Source organism: Parasteatoda tepidariorum, chromosome 10, assembly GCF_043381705.1.
Source record: "Parasteatoda tepidariorum isolate YZ-2023 chromosome 10, CAS_Ptep_4.0, whole genome shotgun sequence".
Classification (NCBI taxonomy): Eukaryota; Metazoa; Arthropoda; class Arachnida; order Araneae; family Theridiidae; genus Parasteatoda; species Parasteatoda tepidariorum.
This window is the reverse complement of record NC_092213.1, coordinates 24,350,759-24,367,146: the sequence shown is the minus strand read 5'-3', so window position 1 is coordinate 24,367,146 and position 16,388 is coordinate 24,350,759. Positions and strand designations below refer to the sequence as shown.

Genomic DNA, 16,388 nt, shown 5'->3' with positions numbered 1-16,388 from the left:
AGGAATATCCGCATTTTTATATAATTACGCAATAAATAATTTTAATATTAATTTTAACTGTATAAATAATTAGAAAATAATCATCAATAAAAATATAATGGAATAAGAATAATATTAGTAATTTAGTTACAGTAATATCAGTTGTAGAATCTTAGCATTAATGATTGAATTAAATTAATATTAGTAATACAAGCCAATTTATAATAAAGTTTTCATCAGACAAAAAAAATGTAAACAAACTATAATATATGTTCTTATAATATCCATGCAATACCATAAATATTTATTTTATGTAATAATTATTATAATTTTAGTTTAGTTATTTAATATTTAAACTAAGTATACTTACTTTGCTTGTAAGGATAAAAGAGAAAGATTCATTTTTACAGTTGAGTTTATATAATTTTTTAACATCTGCAGAATCAAAAGTTTTCACACAGCCTTATCTACATTTGTGTATGAATTAAAAGCCAGAAATTTGAATATATGATTGTTTGAAGATAGGCCGTTAAAGTGTTGGAACTAAACATCTGCCTTTTATTTTCAAACTTGAATAACATCCCATATTTTAACAAATATTTTATGCAATACGATATTAGAAATTTTATTCCTTATTACCTAAGATGCTATTAATTATATTGTGCTTTGTTTATTAAATAGAATATTAATTAATGATAATCAGTTAAAGAAAAACTTAATAATAATTTGTAGGAAAAACTGAATATATAATGTTTTAAACATTCAGTATTAATTAATTTAACAAATAATTTATTTATGTCCTATTAGTGCAATAAGAAAAAAATTAATACCATCAAGTTTATATAATTTAATTTTAAATTTTCAAAAATAACAATTTATTCCTTTCAATACTGATTTTTATTTTTTTCATGGCGAAAGTATTTCTTTTAGCAGGACAATGTTTTTTTTTACCATTGATAGTATAGCTGATATTTTTCTGTTAAAATCTATATTAACATCATACAGTAAGATACAGGGAGTCCCATTAGTCTTTTTGAGTGACTAATAACCTATGAATGAATTATATCTCACTCTTTCTATTACGTAGTTTTGAATCATGCAAATTATGATTCAAAACTACATAAAAGCTTATAAAGGATATTTGTATTATTACACTCTATTTTTCTTTACTCTAATCTAGTTTTTTATTTTTTCACGAAATGATGAAAACATCTTTAACAACATGTTATTTCTTCAAAGCTATGCCTCCATGATTATTTTACAAGCGTTACCAACCATCCAAATAGAAAGAGGGAAATTTAGAAGACTATAATGAGCAAGTCTAATGTTAAAATGGGATCTATTTTACTGAACAGTCTACTTGGAACGTTCGATGTGAAATATATGTAACATAAGGTTTGAAAGGAGCATATACATTCAAAAGATTTTGGAATATGCATTCAAAAGGTTCGAAAGGGTTTAAATGAAATATTGTAAGTGCAGTTTCCTCCAGTCGCAAATTCTGGAATTCTCCTGTGCTCAGAAAATAAGACTCGTGTAAACATCTAAAGAAAACATTTATTTAAGCTAAACCAAACGTTCCACGCTCGCAACGTGTTCTCGTTCAATACAGCTGTTTAAAGACGAAAACACAGAAAAGTGAGTATCAAATTCGTGTTCCAATATTTATACTGTGAAGATCGGGACCACTTCAGTTCACTTCACAAGAAATAATGATCGAGACAGCAGCGACACTACAGAGTTCCCCAACGCAGTCTGGAAGACAGTCACATGGAAAATTTCACGTGGTTAATCTTTATCTCAGAGAGCTGAAATGCCGGCTTCAATCTGTCTATGCTAACAGTCTGCTTACGATCTCTAATTTGTATGGTGAAGTGCTTTGAAGACTTAGCTAGAACTAGATGTGGTCCGCTATAAGGTGGTACAAGAGATCTCTTTAATCTATCCTATCGAAGATAAACATGAGTACAGATATTGAGTTCTTTATGAACAAAAACGTTTTTCCTACAATGTTGTGAAGCAGGAGCGGGTCGCAAAGACCTAACTCTATTTTGTAAAAATTCAAGAAACTCGTTGTTAGTTAAATTTCTAGAGTTATAAAAAAGGTTCTCCAGGCAAAGTTATCGGTGTACCATACACCATCTCAGAAACAGAGCACTGCAAAGACTCCTTTATTGAAGCTCGAATACCAAGTAATATTGAAGGTAAAACTAAAGTCCACCCATCTGTTGGATGAGCACGAATCGCACTCTTCAATTGCCTGTGCAATCTCTGTACCATCCCGTTTGACTGAGAATGATATGGTGCGGTATGTACAAGTTTAATACCAAGAAGGCTAGCAAATTCTCGGTATAAATTACTCTCAAATTGTCTTCTCTGGTCCGTTGTAACCCTTTCAGTTACACCAAATCTTGCGATCCAGTATGAAAAAAAATCAAAAGCAGCTGTCTCTGCTTTAATGACCCCTAGAGGTACAACTTCAGGCCATTGGGAAAACCGATCCACACATGTTAAGCAATAAGCATAACCTCGAGAAGGGAGTGGGCCCACCAAATCAATAGGAATATGATTGAATCGCTGACGAGTTAAGGGATATGTACCAGGAGGACTTATCACATGTCGTTGCACCTTATTTTTTTGAAATGCTACACCGCATCGAAATCATTCAGCATCTTCCCTCTTGGCCACACGAAACGTTCTCTAATCAACTTGACGGTAGGCTTTGCACCAGGGTGGGATAATTCATGAAGAGTCTTAAAGATTTTATGACGAAAGTCTGGAGGAACGCATGGACGACACCTTTCCTCAACGTCACAGAAGAATTCTGTTTCCATACTTGGAACTTTGACAAAATTCAGTTTTAATGATTTATTACAAGAGTTTAAACCAAGAAGTTCCTTATCTATCAACTCAGCTTTAGCAAACTCTTTATAATCGATAGGAGAGGGCATTTCTCTCTCCGATGAGTAAAAGCGTAAATTAAAGGTTTATGATAGGTATAAATTGAAAACTCGCGACTTTCCAACAAGTAAGAAAAATGCCGAACAGAAGCGTAAATAGCCTATAATTCGCAATCATACACACTATAACGCTGTTCACTTGGGGTAAACTTAAGCGAAAAAAATGACAAAGGTTTGAACTCATCACCCTCTTTCAGGCTTAGAACCGATCCAATAGCTCGATCTGAAGAATCGCACGTCAAAGATAATTCCACATTTTGAGATGGATGCTTTAACATAGCTGTTTCACAAATACTAACTTTGCATTTTTCAAAAGATATCTTTGCTTCCTCTGTCCGAATTATAGGCCGGTTATCATTTTTCTTAGCCCCTTTAAGATAATCAGACAGTATTAATCGCTCATGTGCTGCGTTTTTCAAGAACCTTCTATAAAAATTAATTAGAGATAAAAATCGCCATAACTCTTTAACAGTTTTAGGTAGTTGATATTCATTTATTGCCCTAACTCTGTATGGTAGCGGTAGAATTCCTTTTACAGAAATCAAATTAATAATCGTATTAATAATCTTAAACTATTAATACAATAATTATTATTATAATATCATTATTGTATTATTAATCTTAATCTAAAATTATATTTCTGTCTGACAGTTGAATTTTCAATCCCTGTGTTTTACCTAGTCTAGTTATGAATTTGTTTTTGGTTTATATACACAAGCTAAAAATGGATAAAATCAGACAAATTTTGATTTACTTCGAAATGAAAACTTAAAACAACTGCTATATTCACGAAAGTATATTAAGGAAACATGAACTTATTAAGAAATATTAGATACTTTATTTCGATTTGAAAAGCTTCATCTGAAATATTAATGCAATAGGTATTTTAGAAATGCTTGTTCTTTTCATAATTTGTTCAATATATTGCTATTAAGAATATAATATTTTCTTTTAAAAAATGGCATTTCTATTTCTTTGCTATTTTACTTGAAATAATTTCATAGAAGCAACCGAAACATTAAATAAATTCTGAAATAATTATAGGTTGGATCTAAAATTAATCTGAGGTTTCACAACTCATCTCTGGTTACAATAAGTAATAACTCGTAGAAGCTCTTTACATCGTCCATGGAACCCTAGAGTTCCACGGAACAGCATTTGGGAACCGCTGCCTTAGAGAAATCAGTCAAGTAGTTCCTGCGAAATTGAATTTTGAAAATACGACTTTTTTAAAATTCGATTTTACAGAAATTATTTGATCGATTTCGTTCAAATTTTGTATTTTTCCCTGTAAAATTACGTTTTTAAAATGATGTAAAAAGTTATGTATATCTTAGAATTAATTTTTTTACTATTATTAAATAAAATAACAATAAAGAATAAAATATAATTAATATCTATTAAAAGCTATATTTTACATGGATTCTTATTTAGATAAACGAATTTTATAATTGTGTGCTAAAATTGTTCAATTTGCTTAAAAAGTTCTTGACATATAGCGAAATACGCATAAAATAAAATTAACATTAAGAGGTTTGAACTTTGAACCACTCTCTTGACTTTGCTATGGGCATCATATCTCTCAGATAGCAGATAAATCCACATCCATTGGGAAAAATATATATTTCTTAAGAGAAAATACGTTTTGTGTCAGACATTAAGATTGAGTACTGGAACGTGAAGATCTGATCATTACATTAAAAGTTATTCAGAGTGGTCTATTTTTTATTTTGCACACCGTACACCAACTTTTTAGAATGGAAAAATTTGGTAATCAAATTTTTCTGTAGTCAAACTTACTTGTTCAAATAAGCGACAAACAGGTAACCAATAACTTACCTGTTTCTTGCAGGTTTTCAAATTACTAAGTTACAAATAAATGCAATTTTTGTTACTTGTACTTTTTATCACTTAGGGTTCAAAACAAATTTGAAGAGAAGCTTGTCCCTTCAATTGCAAATTCTGACACAGCTAAATTTTTGTACGTATTTACGTACAGCTTATTTATTAAGTAACTAATTAAAGTTTTCAAAATTCATGTTGTTCGTTATATTAAATGAAATGTATTCTGTTTAACTTATACGAAAAAACAATTCTGATAAAATCACCGTTCGGTGCATCACTGACATTACTCGTAAAAAAATTATCACTCAGGTATTAAAAACCAGAAAAAAAACATTCATTTGGAAATTTTTGCGTTCATACGATAACGGCACTCCGGAAATTCTAGTTTTCAAAATTCTAGTTTTTATTATCATATATTTAATACAAAATACGAAACAGAAAAGTAAATTTAACCGAATAAATTGTTTTTCTACCATGTTTTAAGTTTTAAGGTATCATGATGAAATTATCAAATTTTATCACAAATTATAAAACCATATTTTACCATTATTTTAGCTAGAACCATTACTAAAGCTCTTTGGTAAAATTTACTGAGATATTTGGTGTTCCCATAGAGCCTAAAAGACGGTCAACTTTACCATATTCTGGAAGTTTAGACCCTAATATTTTTCTCAGCGTTGATACTTTAACTGAAATACTTATATTTCAATCTGTTGTTTTTTTTAAAGATGTACCTATTACTCCAAACTTTTTAGATAAAATGCAATTTCATGACTTGTAAATTTTAAATTTGTACCTTTTACTCTAAATTGTGTAATTGCACTTGTGTAATTTACTTTTTCAATTTGTACTTTGTATATTAAATGGTAACACTAACTATACATTCCTTGTTTTTTTAATCATTAATATCTTCTGATATATTTAAGATCATAAGTAAAAATATTTGATTGTTTATTTGTTTGCAAAGAAGTTTTAAATTATTATAGAAAAATTTTCAACTTCCATTGAATAAAATTTTTTGCTGTTGTTATGTTGTTTTGTGTCAAGCAACTTTATTACAATAAAGTGAAACGAATGTTATACTTGAGCAGCTAGTGATAGTTTATTTGATGGTCTATGTACAAACTGATTAGCAGTCAACATCTCCTCTCAAAGAGTCCGATACTGGCTTGCCACTTTCATCTGCGCACCAACAGAGTCCGATGGATCCATGGCACTGTTTCTTAGCGTAGGTTCCGTCTTGGTTGCACATGGGGACAAAGTTACCGATGATTCCCTGGGCAGCTGCAAAGGTAAAAGAAATTGCCCTCAAAATCAATACATTCCAAGATTCTTCTAATACAAGAAAATGTTAAGTATACCAATACACATTAATACGGCTTTTTCTACTTCATAAATTTTTTCAGATTGTTTTAACGACTTTCGTTCAAATTTTCGTAAAAATAAAAATGTTACACGCTTTTTTTTATTTCCTGTAAAATAAACCTTTTAAAACAGCTAGGAATTTTCTTCTGTAACTCTAAAAATTTAAATTTAACACTCTTAATCAGTTCTAGGAATTTAAACCGGAATAGTGTTTGAAATTCCAGTAGTTCTTTGAAATTAAATTTCGAAGTATTTGCCGTATGCATATGTAGGAATTTTTCTGACCTTATAAACTTTTGAATATGTTTGCTATTAAGACACTTTTTGGCAAAATAAAAATGCTTCATGGTTTGTTTATTCATATAAAATAATTTCATGAGTTGAGTTCAAACTTTACGTTAATAAACTGAACTTTATGACAAAAAAAATATTGATAAAATGATTTATTTAAAAGTATAATGTACATATAAATTAAGGACTTGTTTGTTATTAATTGTAAATTTCAAAACTACGTGCTGTTTAGAAATAAAAACAATTCTGAAACTTTGATGCTGAATTCATTATATTAATTTATTTTAATTGCAGAGTAGTTTTTTCGGATTCTGTGTGATAAAAATACAAATCAAAAGTTCTACATTGGATTAAAAAAAACTTTTTGAAGAAACTGCCATGAATATTAGATATTTCCATTCATTTTGTAACAGTGTAAGGAAAATATTATTTAAAGCATAAAATATTCCTAATTTTCCATGCTCTTCAAAATGGAATGGTGCAGCATTTTGTTATTATTGACATCTTATAAGGAACATAATAATTTTCTATTCAAAAATAAATTCAGAAATAATAATTAAACTATTTTATCAAACTAATATTTTACAATTAAGAGTCAGCTAAAATTTCAAAATAAAAGTGTTATTATTTATAAAACATTCTAAATTACAGTGATTTAGCAGAATATGTTATAACTTTAATTTCTTTGACGCATACTTAAGAATTTTTTGTTTCGTTTGCAGTTTATCATTAAAAAGTATATCGCTAATATCTTATATAAATATTTGGTGAAAAAAGCATATTATAATAATTCTTAGAAGTTACGTTATTATTTCTTTTTAATTGCGTTATTAGATAATGACATAAACATAGTTTATTAAATATGAGTTATAAAATTTATTGCTATAAAACATTAACGTTGGTAATGACTTATTGACAGGAAAACCAAATACTGCGGCAATTACTAAGTTCAGCATATTTATACATTGTTAGAAATTTCGCCAAAAAATATGGTTGAATAACAATTTATTTAATTATTATTTTACCATATTCAAATAAAACAGTCAAATAACCAGAAATAAGATGGTATTTAAACTTTTAATTGTGAGAAAAACCGTTTTCTACTTAATATGGTTACTTACTTAACATGGTTAAACAACCACAACTTTTAACGCACAAACTAGACCCACCGAAGGAAAACACTTATTTTCTCGCAAATTGTTCGGGGTTCGAGTAGATGACTGCACCTTAAAGGTGCTAAACTGTTAATAATTCTAGTTTAATTTCCTTTTTTATAGTTTTGAAACCATGCTAGTGGTAAATGGTTAAAAAACAGGATAGTTTTGTATTTATGGTTTATTTTTAACCATACTAGTTGTGAACGGTTTCAGACCCACGAAGGTAAAAATTGTCTTTACCATAAACTTTAGGGTTAATTGAATGTGGAGATTGCTGCCGATTATTTTACCATAATTTCAGAACGAAAAATTCTAACAGTGTATGAAGAAAATAGCGCGCTAATATGTGTGGGGGCTACTTACATCGTCTGAGTTCATTGTCTCGGTGAGCGTGGCATGCACAAGTCTTGATCTTCAGTGAGGGATCAACAATGTGGCTGCCATCTGGCCTCCAGCACATGCAGAATCTGGAACCTTCGAAGCATTGGAGGGCTTCATAGTCACCTTCTGGCGTGCATTTGGGGATCAGTTTGACTTTGGTGTTGGATTTCTGTTCCCTTTCACGGTGTTCTTCGCATGCAGACTTGGCGAAAACACCAGCGAGGCAGCAGAGGGCCACAGTTGCGATAAGGAAAGCCTTCATTGTTAGTTACAGCTACTAAAAATATTTTATAATTTTTTTATTATTTGACTAAAAATATATTATGAATTTTTGATTATTTGACTAAAAATATTTTATGATTTTTTAATTATTTGACTAAAAATATTTTATGATTTTTCTATTATTTGACTAAAAATATTTTATGATTTTTCTATTATTTGATTAAAATTATATTATGATTTTTTGATTATTTGACTAAAAATATATTATGATTTCTCGACTAAAAATATTTTATGATTTTCAGTCAATGATGAATTGTTATTCAATTTTTAAATGTCTATGAATTTGAAATAATATGTAGCTATTGTGGTGTAATTTATGCTATTACTGTTGAATTATTCGTTGTGACAGACATTATTTTAAATTGATAACAAAACGATGCAAAGCGGAAAATTGTTGGTAAGTTTGATAATACTACAAACAACATACCAACTGCATTTTTAATACAAAAATATACAAGAGGATTAAAATTAAATATAGCAAAAAGTTCAAAAACAGGTTTGAAGAAAACTACTAGAAACATGGAGAAAAGAATACCTGGTAAAACTACCATACTAGTCTACACGGAGAAAAGAATACCTTTTAAAACTACCGTACTAGTCTACACGGAGAAAAGAATACCTGGTAAAACTACCGTACTCGTATAATAATGACATTTCTGGTAAAAAAAAACAACAACAAACATTGTTTTGTTAATAAAACTGAAATTTAAATTATTTGAAGCATTCATTTGGCAACCTATTCGTTTGTAGGAAAATAGTTCAAAATTAAAGTTTTCATTACCACACAGGTAGTATAACTTAAAATTATAAAAATGAAAAGTAAATTGTACCGAATAAATGTTATTTTTGGTATCATGATAAAATTCCTGAATTTTACCGCATGACCAAACACCATGATTATAAAACCCTTTTACTCGTTAATTTATCTGAAAATTATTACCAAAACTCTTCGGTAAAATTTGCCAGATTTATAATACGGGATAAAATTTGTTAAATAGGGGTAAAGTTTAGAATTTTTTAAAGATACTTTAAAGCAAGGTATTAAAACAATTTATTATTATTAAAACAATTAACAATTTATCCGTTATCATATGAACGGAAAAATTTCTAAATGAATGGTTTAAATACCATAATATTTTGGTTTTCATTTCGAACTATGTTTTTTTTTTTATACCTAAAATGTCTTTGCCACACAGTACGGTTATTTTACCAGAATTCTTAGAGTTAATTTAAACATTCCTGCCTTAAAAATTGAAAAGAACATAATTAGAAATATTCGCCTTTTTTGATGAATTTTATATAATTACACAAAAAATAATTTCAATAATAATTTTAACTGTAATTAAATTAGATTTAATTAATTGTAGTTTTAATTGTAGTTAAATAGATTTAAATTAGATTGTAATTTTAATTAGAAAATAATTAGCAGTAAAAATATAATGTAATTAATAATGGCATAAGTATAATATTAGCAATTTAGTTACTGTAATATCAGTAGTAGAATCTTAACATTAATGATTGAATTAAATTAATATTAGTAATACGAGTCGATTTATAATAAAATTTTTATCAAACAAAAAAATTTAAACGAACTATAACATAAGTTCTAATATTATCCATGTAATACCATAAATATTTAATTTAAATAATAATAATTATTATTATAATTTAGTTATTTAATATTTAAAGTATACTTACTTTGCTTGTAAGGATTAAAGAGGACGATTCATTTTTACAGTTGAGTTTATATATTTTTTTAACATCTGCGGAATTAAAAGTTTTCACACAACCTTATCTACATTTGTGTATGAATTTGAAGCCAGAACTTTGAATGTATGATTGTTGGAAGATAGACCGTTAAAGTGTTGAGACTGAACATCTGCTTTTTATTTTCGAACTTGAATAACATCCCATATTTTAACAAATGTTTATTTTAAATTTAATAAGTTATTTTAAGTTTAAATTCAATAAGTCATTTTAAATTTTATTCATTATTACCTAAGATGCTATTAATTTAATCGATATTATACTTCGTTTATTAAATTGAACTAGGAGGCTACGCCTCCTGCTCGCTAACGCTCGCCAACCCCCGAGAATTGCTACGCAATCCTATGTGGTTCACGCCGTGAACCATGGCTCGCTGCGCTCGCTCGCCAATGAACACAATGTTCTAGCACAAAGACATAGTATATTATCATCAAAGACATAGTATTTTGTCATCAAAGACATAGTATTGTACTTATGTAGAAGAATTCTACTAATGTTCTTATTGGCTTTTAAAAAAGTATATTAGCTATTTAGATTGTGCATGGTGAAAAAATCAAAACATTAGCTAAATAAGAAACATATTAGCAAAATAAATTATCAAATATTGCTTCACTAATATTCTGCATTTTAAAGCGTGAAAATTCAATGCATAAATAAACGCGAAATATAAAAAAATTCAATGCATTCAATACAAACACTTAAACGTTTTTTAGACGTTTAGGTAGCTCCCAGTAGAAAAATATCAATTCAACAGCGGCCTTTTAAAGCATTCTCACTTCAATTAATTAATTAATTCCTAATTGAGTTTAAATTAAATATTGTCATGTTTTTAGTGCATGAATCTGAATTGAACAACCTGATAATGCTCACTCTGGTTATTGTTATCTGGTTGCTCACTACGTGCTCTTGCGCGCCGAATCCAATCAATTAAAAATGAAAACTGTTGCCAGTGCGAGAAAAGAAATATCATCGGTTTTATTGATACATACATACGTACGTATTAGCGTTTTATATAATATAGATAGATATTAAATAATGATAATCAGTTGATGAAAAATTTGATAATAGTTTGTTGGAAAAACTGAATATATAATGTTTTAAACATTCAGTATTAATTAATTTAATAAATAATTTATTAATGTCCTATTAGTGCAATAAGTAAAAAATTTAATACAATCAAGTCTATATATCTTAATTTTAAATTTTTAAAAATAAAAATTTAATCTTTTCAAGACTGATTTCTAACTTTCTCATAGTGAAAGTATTTCTTTTGGCAACACAATGTTTTTTTAACCATTGATATATAAATTATTACAGATATTTTTTTGTTAAAATCTGTATTAACTTCATGCAGTAAGGCACTGGGACATTGATGTCTCATTAGTCTTTTTGAGAGACTAATGACCCATGAATATATTATCATTCACTCTGTCTCTTATGTAATTTGAATCATGCAAATTATGATTCTAAACTAAATAAAAGGTTATAAATAATACTTATATTATTACACTCTTATTTTTCTTTGCTCTAAGCTCTATTTTAGTTATTAATTTTTTCGTGAAATAATGAAAAAATCTCCAACAACATGTTATTTCTTCAAAGCCACCACGATAATTTTACAGGTGCTGCCAACCATCCAAACAAAAAGAGGGAAGTTCAAAAGACTATAATGATCGATAATGCTAAAATGGGATCTATTTTACTCAACAGTTTGCTTGGAGCGTTCGATGGGACATATATGTCCCATTAAGTTTGAGTAGAGCCTATACATTCAAAAGTGTTTGAACATGCATTCAAAAGGTTCGAAAGGTTAAAATAAAATACTGTAAGCAACTATCGTTTATTCATACAATATTGTGGTTGTATTTGAGCTGACTTGTTTGACACTTTTGAAGCTTACAAATTTTAATTTTTCTTTGTTTATTTACCAAGTTAAAATTTTGAATAAAAATCCTTTTTTTGGCACATCTGTTTTCATTTACATAGAGTCTCAGTGTCTAACTCAAATTAGGATAATTTGACAAGATTTTTAAAACTTTCCTAAATACAGCTTTCGAAAAAGATAGGTAGCGAAATTGGTCCAACTTCGTGTTGAAAGCTTTACGCTCGAGGTTTTATTTTTAATTTTAGTTTTAATTCCGTTAATGTCTTGTACTTAATTTCGTAATCATTTAGGCGATGGCGAACTGGTGTAATTAACAAAATTTAGAAAGTGAACAATGGAATCCTTCGAAGGAGGTTTGCTGCTATGATAGTTCTGCGCTACACCAGAAGTGTTTTTTTTTTGCAGCCAAGAAGCAGGAAATTACGCCGAATTATTTATCAATTGATCCAGAATCTTTAAATATTGAAATGTATTTTTCTGTTCTGTTAGTTTGCAAAAATTTATTTGATAAATATGTTTTATTAAAAAATTAATTGCTCATTTGGCATTTTATAGAATAAATATTAAAGGTGTGAAATAAAGCCTCAGTTAAATTTTTTAAAGTTTTTTTTTAATTAGAATTACTAGTAGTTGAAATTTTAACTGATGATAAATTAAATTTTATGATAATATAATGATATTTTGCTTATAACAATATTTTAATTATTTATTGAAAAGAGAATTGTATGAAGAGTTTCAATAATTCTCTTTCTTAACCGAAATGCTGCAAAGTGGAAACATTCTCAGACCAAATTACTATAATTTGCTATTTACGATATTTTGATTATTTATTGCAGAGTTTGCTTTTTTTTATATGAAGAGTTTCAAGTCTAAGACTAGGTCATGTAAGAATAGACTAATTCAATTCTCTAAAATGAGCAGATGCTTATTCTAAAATGATCTCGTATTAATGAAAGCAAAGTTTTTAATATAAAATCTGTACTTATATAATAATCATGCTCTATTACGCTTTTTAAACTTTTAAACTAATAAAAGAATAAATATGGATAAGCTCTAATTAAGATTTAAAAACTCCAGTTAACTAGAGAGTTGGCTCAGCTAACTCTAAACTTTGGCTGACGACAACTTTAGATTGAAGATAAAGTATTGATAAATTCAGGTTTTAATATTCAGAGGACATTTGAAGTTCGTATTGTCAATCGATACAATAGAAATTTGAGGAGTACTGTGGCTAATTTGACTGAAAGTTTTCATTTTGATAGACACAAAAGAAACTTACTAAACGCGTAGCAAAAAAAAAAAAAAAAAAAAAAAAAAAAAAAAAAAAAGATTTATCGATGGCTGACAGCGCAAAGCTAAGCTCAGATGGCGTTGGGTGTTAAAATTCATCTTTAAGGTTTCATAGTTACTACTTCCGATTGATTGTTACGCCTAAGCTTTAAGCCCATCCAGTAATATTATACTTGTATTGTTTTTAATATAATGTGTTTTTTCAATTTAACTTTCAATGAAAGAAGCAAAGAATGAATTCGGAAAACTCCATGAGCTTGTTATGATGAACCCAAAAAATAATTAACGGCACTATTTTACACAAATATAGCCAAATAAGGGACACTCAAAGCGTGGCAAACTTTGCACTTTATTTATGCTGAGATATTAATTTCCTTAAATCTATCTTATGTTCAAGACCTGTCAGAATTCGTAAGTTGCAGAAAACTTTTATGAATGGTAAGGTTACACCTTATTTTAAACACAGATCACAATAAAACTTCCTAGAATATTAAGATTGTTATTGGAAATTGGATTGTTGTTGTATTGGAAATTTTCTAAATTTCTTTTGGTTTTAGAAAGTTTGTTATTGTTTACATTTCAACCATCCATATAATACATTAATTTCTGTAAATCCATTTTAATAAGATAAAAATGTTTTTAAGTTTGTAATTCACGAGAAACTGGAGAAAATACACTGCTATCCATCTCATTCCATTTACCATATTAAATTGGAAAGAAAAACTGTACTTATTCGTGTTACAAAATGTACTACTACGTGCAAATGTTGCAAAATTCATTTTTGTATTAAAATGACTCTCACTTCTAACATCCATTTTTCATCATCTTCACAAACCTAAAGTTCACTTTCATTTAGTTAGGCTTTCTTCTAACCATCAGAACCCATTATGAGATTTAAAAATCCCGTCTCAATTCCAAACAACCTGGCTCAAGTTCTCGAACGCATACAGAATTTACGAATGAGAGATGACCGCAATAGCCGTGTTTTAGTCAGTCATTTACGACCCAAAAAGAAAGAAAAAAAAGAAGAAGAAAGGGTTGTAAGTAACGACAGACTGTCACGCTTGAATTCGTTATGTGCCATTTTCAGTTTTCATTCTTTTCTGGATGAAATGTGAAAAACGGCGCCATCTGGTGACAAGCCAAAAATTATGGTTTCTATGGAAACGAAATGGAAAACAATATAAACTGAAAAATGACTTTTTTAGGAAGAGAATGAAAATGGTAAACAGTGAAGCTATTCCTTGTAAATCGGTAAGTTTGTTTGGGTAAATATTAAGTTTTTTAAATGCTTGTCAATAATATTTGCTTTTCTATTCGTTTAGGTTAAAAATTATTAAAAATTCAAGCCTATAGAAAATTACAAAATATGAAGGAATCATTTCAAATATTTGTGTAGGTTATAATCGTTTGATTTTTTTTTTCTTCTTACAGATATTTATAACTTCATTTAGAATTTCTTAATGTGCAAAAATTAATAAAATTCTTCGCTTGTAAAGTATTATTAAAATAATTTTCTAACGTTAGAAAATTAGAAAATTTTGTTACGATATTTTTTTTATTCTTCGTCGTTCAATTTTATTTTGTCATGTTTTTCGCATCAGTCAATAAATATTTCTTAAGCAATGTAATGGTAATAATGTTACTATTAGCGTATTTGTTAGATTTATAATATGTAACAATATCAAAAATTAAGCTAAATTAAGAGACAAAAGTACTGAATAATGTTAAACTATTTCTTTCTTTTTTTTCTTCTTTTTTTATGTTAAGGTAAGCCATGATGCCATAATCAGAAATAATTTTTAAATGGCATTAAATCTCGTTTTTTTTGCACCATTAAAATGTAAAATACAGGTGAGTATTTTACAGAATGGTAATAAAACTTAAAATAAGCTGGATGATTTTTCAAATTTCAAGTGACAAGGAGGCAATAATAGTTAGAGTAAATAATTATATCAAACTATTATTGTTTCCTGCTTATAGTTTTTTTTTTTGTAATTTTTTATATGTTTTATGTGACAAATTTCTTATATGTTTAATTTTTGTTATTTTAAATAGGTTTACATTATATAAAGATTTTAAATAATTAAAATTCAAACATTAAGTTAAAATATAGATGCCTTGTTCTTCATACAAAAAAAATTTATTTGCATGAAATATATTAGTAATCTGAATATATTTTGCATTTGTAAATTGTAAAAAATGTTCACGTGTTCATTGTTTCAGTTCTATGGTTCATATTCATATTTAAAACAAACGAGAGAATAAAAGTATAAAATATAAAACAGTAAATAATTAATATTAGCTAATATTAATATTATAAAATGATAATTATTCAAAATTCATTTAAATAAAGGGACATTTCATAGCGACATTATAGTGGTAGGTACATTTAGGTAAAGTGTGTAGCTATGTTTTATAAAATTCAAAAGTGTTTTGGATTTTCTTTTAAAAGAGATATTTGAAAGTTAATATTTTATAATTTTTTGTGCACTTAGCGTAAAGTAAGCTTGGCTCTATTTTATAAATTAGAAAATGCTCCAAGAAACTTAAGTACTTTGAATTGTGGTAATTGTGTATGCAAAGTTTCAGTACTCAGAAGAATCAGTATTTTGATCATGATAAAAAGTTTTTGAAGGAATGAGTGTTTTGAATTTTAATTATTGTGATTAAAAATTTATATTACTCGGAGGAATTAAATAATTATTAACTTGAAAACAAATATTTTCAGCATTTGTTCCTCTAAATCCATAGTTAATAATCATTCATAAAAATATAACATTTAAATAAGCGATATCAAGGTTAAAAAGAAAAAAGAAAGTTTGAAAATAAATATTTTAGCCATTAAACAATTATAACTGCTAGCGTTAATGTATTTCAGATGAACAATAAAGTCATTGCCTTTGGTCTTCCGTAGTAACCACCCTTAATATATATTTTTAGAATCCTATTCGCAACTGAAGTGAAGTATACATTAGGGATCACACATTAATATTTAAGCAAAGAAAAAAATAGTGCGTGGAGTCCCTCATCGCGGAAGAAGTTAAACTTCGTAACCTGCGACGTTAATTGTAGAAGAATCAGCAGTCCTAGAAGGATCACTAGTTCTATTCAACGACTCTTTTTCCTGCTCCGCTCGCTTCCGTGCTCTGTAATCACGGTAATATTGTGCATTTTTCCCTCGTG

General features: G+C 28.1%; 2 protein-coding genes across 2 annotated transcripts in view; one reads left to right on the top strand and one right to left on the bottom strand.

Annotated features, from left to right (window-relative positions):
- Positions 1-5,861: 5,861 nt before the first annotated feature.
- Positions 5,862-8,252, bottom strand: LOC122270411 (U20-hexatoxin-Hi1a-like; the record flags this gene model as incomplete). The annotated part of the gene is given in 2 exon segments (XM_043047626.2): positions 5,862-6,068; positions 7,961-8,252. Coding segments are annotated over 2 exon segments (435 nt in total). The 3' UTR covers positions 5,862-5,913.
- Positions 8,253-14,374: 6,122 nt separating this feature from the next.
- The window catches only part of LOC107450190 (protein phosphatase 1 regulatory subunit 42), a 23,536-nt gene continuing 21,522 nt past the window's right edge, over positions 14,375-16,388 (top strand). The window contains exon 1 of the mRNA XM_043047632.2: positions 14,375-14,456. The gene's annotated coding sequence lies outside the window, so the exon portion shown is untranslated. The remainder of the gene's footprint in view (positions 14,457-16,388) is intronic.